This window comes from Camelina sativa, chromosome 8 (assembly GCF_000633955.1).
Source record: "Camelina sativa cultivar DH55 chromosome 8, Cs, whole genome shotgun sequence".
NCBI lineage: Eukaryota > Viridiplantae > Streptophyta > Magnoliopsida > Brassicales > Brassicaceae > Camelina > Camelina sativa.
Window position 1 is genome coordinate 17,594,629 of NC_025692.1, and position 4,218 is coordinate 17,598,846.

Here is a 4,218-nt window from a genome sequence, read left to right on the forward strand (position 1 = left end):
TTTTTTTTTTTTTTTTTTTTGTTAAAAGGCCTTCTTATATATATATATATATATATATAATTAAAAGTTACAAGGAATCACACAAGAACCACATACCAGCCGAAAACAGAAGAAAATAAAGGAGGAAGGGAAAGAGTACAAAGACACTAAAACATTTTGCCAAGATAGCCACCCTTGTATCCGAGGAAAAAGAATACGGATGCCACTCAATAGGTAGACCAGAACTGCTCGAGGAGCTCACCATGCTCTGTTGCTTGGAGTTTAAGTGCAGAGGATTTGTTTCTTACAGCCCTGCGTATTATTCTCAGAATGCTAGATTGGGGAAGAGTTGTACCATCATGGAAACGACGGTTGCGCTCATTCCAAATTTCGTAGATGGTAGCATGCCACCCTTGTAGAAGAGCAAGGGAAGTGACTGTAGTGTTTGAAATTGACGGGAGCCATTGGATGATCTGATCCCAAACCGAAGGTGGAGATGGGAGACCCATTATACCGACCAAAGATGACCAGACTTCATAGGAGTAGGAGCACTCAAAGAACAAGTGGTCTCTAGACTCATTGTGCAGACTACAAAGCAAAGATATAGGTTCGACATCCAATCCCCATTGAATCATCTGGTCCAAGGTGGGGTTTCTATTCTGAAGAAACAACCAGACAGCTAATGAGTGTTTAGGCACAGCAGCTTTATGCCAAACAAGGGAGAACCAGGGAACATGCGGTCTTGATAGGCGAAGAGAGTTCCACATATCCTTAGAGCTGTAATACTCAAATTCCTTGGTGTTAATAATCCAAACGGGAATGTCGCTATGTGTGGAGTGGAGGAGAGAAGTGATGAAAGTAAGGACTTCCAGAAACGAATCTGATCTTGCAGAAAGAAGTATCCAGTTCGCCCCTGATTTGTAATCCGAAACCAAGGAAAAAATCGGGATGCCAAGACGACGGGGAGCGTCGGCCCCAAGAAAGTGAATAAGTGATCCAAAAGGTGTCCAAGGATCCCACCAGAAGAAAGTATCCTCCCATGTACCCACCTTTATCCTGAGAAAATTTATAGCTTTGTGCCTCAACTTTAACAACTTCCTGAACATCCATGAGACTGAAGAGGAATTTTCATTAAGTGCCCAGAAAGTAGTTGTGGAAAGATACTTGGACCGGATCCAGGCTACCCATATAGAGCCTGCCCGAAAGTATAGCATCTATATGAGCTTCAAAGCACATGTCTCGTTCCAAGTGGACCAAGATCTCAAACCAAGGCCACCTTCCCTTTTAGGATAACACAGATCAGCCCAAGCGACTTTAGCTCCTGAGGGTTTATCAAGACAACCATGCTATAGAAAAGAACTGGATAGACTATTTAATCTCTTAATGACCTTCTTTGGGAAGAAAAAAGCACTAGTCCAGAATCCAATTATTCCTGAGATAACAGTGGATAGTAGCTGAAACCTACCCGCTATACTTAAATGTCTATGCAGCCAAGAATTCATCTTCTCCCGGGTCTTTGAGAGTAATGGGTCACAATCCTTTATGGTAACCGTGAATGATGCACGGGGGAAGTCCAAGGTAGCGGACAGGCAATGATGCACGGGGAAGTCCAAGGTAGCAGACAGGCAATGATGCACGGGGGAGAGGAAATTTTGATTGCATATGATTTAAGTCATCTTCACTTAAACCCGAAGAGAACATGGAGGTTTTTGAGATATTAACCGAGAGTCCAAAGAACTTTTCAAACTGAGATATAACCGTGAAGACTCCAGCCAGAGAAGCTTCCGTTCCATCCAGGAAAATGAGTAAATCATTAGCGAAACACAAATGAGTAAGCTCTAAAACTTCACACCCCAGGTGATAACCAAAATTTTTGTCTTGAGCCGCTTTGTTCAGCATTAATGAGAGGACATTCATTAGCATCACAAAAAAGATTGGTGATAAAGGATCCCCCTGCCTAAGACCAGTTTTCCTTTAAAGTAGCCCGATGTGACTCTGTTAATGCTAATGGAAAATCTCGGAGAGCATATGCAAGTTTTAATCCAATCAACAAACATCACAGGAACGCCATAAGAAGCCAATGCATTTAGAACAAAATCCCACCAAACGGAATCAAACGCCTTGGAAATATCCACTTTTAGAGTGATCCTAGGCGAGACCAATTCCAGATGATACTTCTGAAGTACCTCTGAAGCTAACAATACATTCTCAATCAAAAGTCTACCCTTTACAAACGTCGTCTGATTTGGGAGAATAACAGTTGGGAGGATCTTCTTTAGTCTGTTCGAGAGAATCCGAGAGATCACTTTGTAGCTTGTATTCATACAAGAAATTGGTCTGAAATCCTTCAGAACATCAGCTCCCCTTCGCTTTGGGATTAGAATCAGAGAAGTGGCATTAACACAAGACGGTAAGAAAAAGCTTGCAAAGAAATCTTGCACCGCTTTAATAAATTCGGTCCCCAGTACCTGCCAGTAAGACCTGTAAAATTCAACCGGGTAACCATCTGGCCCCGGGGTTTTACTCAAAGGCAAACGCAACAAAGCTTCTCGAATCTCACCTGGCGAAACTACAATACATAGCAGAGATACTTGGGAAGTATTTAACTGGGAAGGAATGAGCCGTCCCAAAAATTCTTTTAGGAAAGGGCAATAATCTCCTCGTGGTTTACACAGGATTGAGGAGAAATACCTCTCAGCTAAGAGGTGGACTTCCTCCAGAGAATCCGACCTTGACCCATCTGGTCTTAGGACGTACTTGATGGCATTTGATGCATTCCTAAACCTCATCATAGTGTGGAAGTATCGAGTGTTAGAGTCTCCCACTTCCATCCATCGAATTCTTGATCTTTGCCGGAAAAAAACATTCTTCAGCCACGCGTAAAGAGAGCCAAGAGCTTCTAGCAATCGATTCCTCTCTCACATTAAGAGAAGATGGGTCGTTTAAAGCCAGAACTTGGAGGATAGAAAGAGCTTGCTCATCTTCAGCCACCCTCTTTTCAATATCACTGTATATGTCCTTCATCTAGGTTTTTATTGGCCTTTTCAGCTGTTTTAGTTGGCAAAAATCCGAGAGACTTGAGACTGGTTCTCCAAAAGATCTCCAAGCTTCAGATACTAAGTCCACATAGTTTGGCATCTTTGTTAGAAGATTAAAGAATTTAAACGGCCGAGAACCAAAAGATGGAGAAGGTGACGTTATCCTTATATGGTAAGGTGTGTGATCCGAGAACTGAGGCGACTCAACAGAACAGTGACTTGAAGGAAAATCGAGGAACCACTGACCATTTACCAAAGCTCGATCAATCTTTGTGGCAAATGGGTTAGAAGACTGATGATTTGACCAAGTGAACTTTGGCCCTTGAAAAGGAAGATCATAAAGCCCTGTATCTGACAAGCAATCTCTGAACTTTCTCATGGCTGAGGTTGAATGGTAGACGTTAGGGTTTGAAGACTCCCAGGGATGTAAAATCTCGTTGAAGTCCCCACAGACAATCCACGGACGAGAGGAGAGATTGAAGGAAATGCTGGTGTCCTTAAGCGAAGTCCATAATAATTTTTATAATTTACAAAAACAAAATATAATTAAACGATTATGGTTCTTTGATAATATGTTACTATACCAGCGTTTTTTTTTCCTAAAAATATTTTTTTTATATTTATTATAAATAAATAACAAATTAAATTATTTGTATAATTTACAAAAACAAAATATAACAACAAAAAGTTATATGAAAAAAAATATAAAAAAGTTATGTACCAAAAAAAATAAAAAATTTATGACAAACAAAATTTGTAGTATATCTAGTAACTAATTTTGTTAATACAGAAAATATACCAAAAATAATATAACAAAACTATACCACCAAAAATTTGACGTGTAGTAGATTTTTTTATAAAACTATAACAAAAATCACTTTTTTACCTTTCCGTTTTAAAAATCATTTTTTTGTTTTGTATATTCAAAGATGGGGGTTTTAAATATTTTTTTCTTTTTTACTTATTTATAAGATTATGTCATTTGAAATATATCCAAGGCATTACCAACTATTTCTTTGATTTTAATAGATCAATCTTTGATTTTACAAAATCAACTTTTGTTTTTTAACTATCTTCTTGATATATGTCTTTTATGAAAATAAATAAAATTTTCATTATTTTGTTCCTTTGTTTTCCTTATTAGAAACAAAGAAATAGTTGGTAATGTCTTGGATATATTTCAAATGACATAATCTTATAA

The 4,218-nt window shown here is 38.6% G+C and overlaps 1 protein-coding gene across 1 annotated transcript; it reads right to left on the reverse strand.

The window, feature by feature from the left end:
- LOC104709645 lies at positions 207 to 3,003 on the reverse strand. Its single transcript, XM_010426220.1, has 5 exons — positions 2,844 to 3,003; positions 2,035 to 2,548; positions 1,530 to 1,936; positions 1,247 to 1,300; positions 207 to 1,174 (listed from the first exon to the last, which is right to left on the reverse strand). The coding sequence occupies exons 1-5, from the start codon at positions 3,001 to 3,003 to the stop codon at positions 207 to 209; spliced, it is 2,103 nt and encodes a 700-aa protein (XP_010424522.1).

Excerpts from the sequence above, each read along its gene's own strand:
- LOC104709645 (XM_010426220.1), bottom strand. The coding sequence starts at position 3,003 with ATGAAGGACATATACAGTGATATTGAAAAGAGGGTGGCTGAAGATGAG. Across the intron at positions 2,549-2,843 it reads TTTACGCGTGGCTGAAGAAT|TTTCGCCAGGTGAGATTCGA; the intron begins GTTTTTTTCCGG and ends TATGTATTGTAG. Across the intron at positions 1,301-1,529 it reads TCCCCCGTGCATCATTCACG|GAGCTAAAGTCGCTTGGGCT; the intron begins GTTACCATAAAG and ends ATAAACCCTCAG.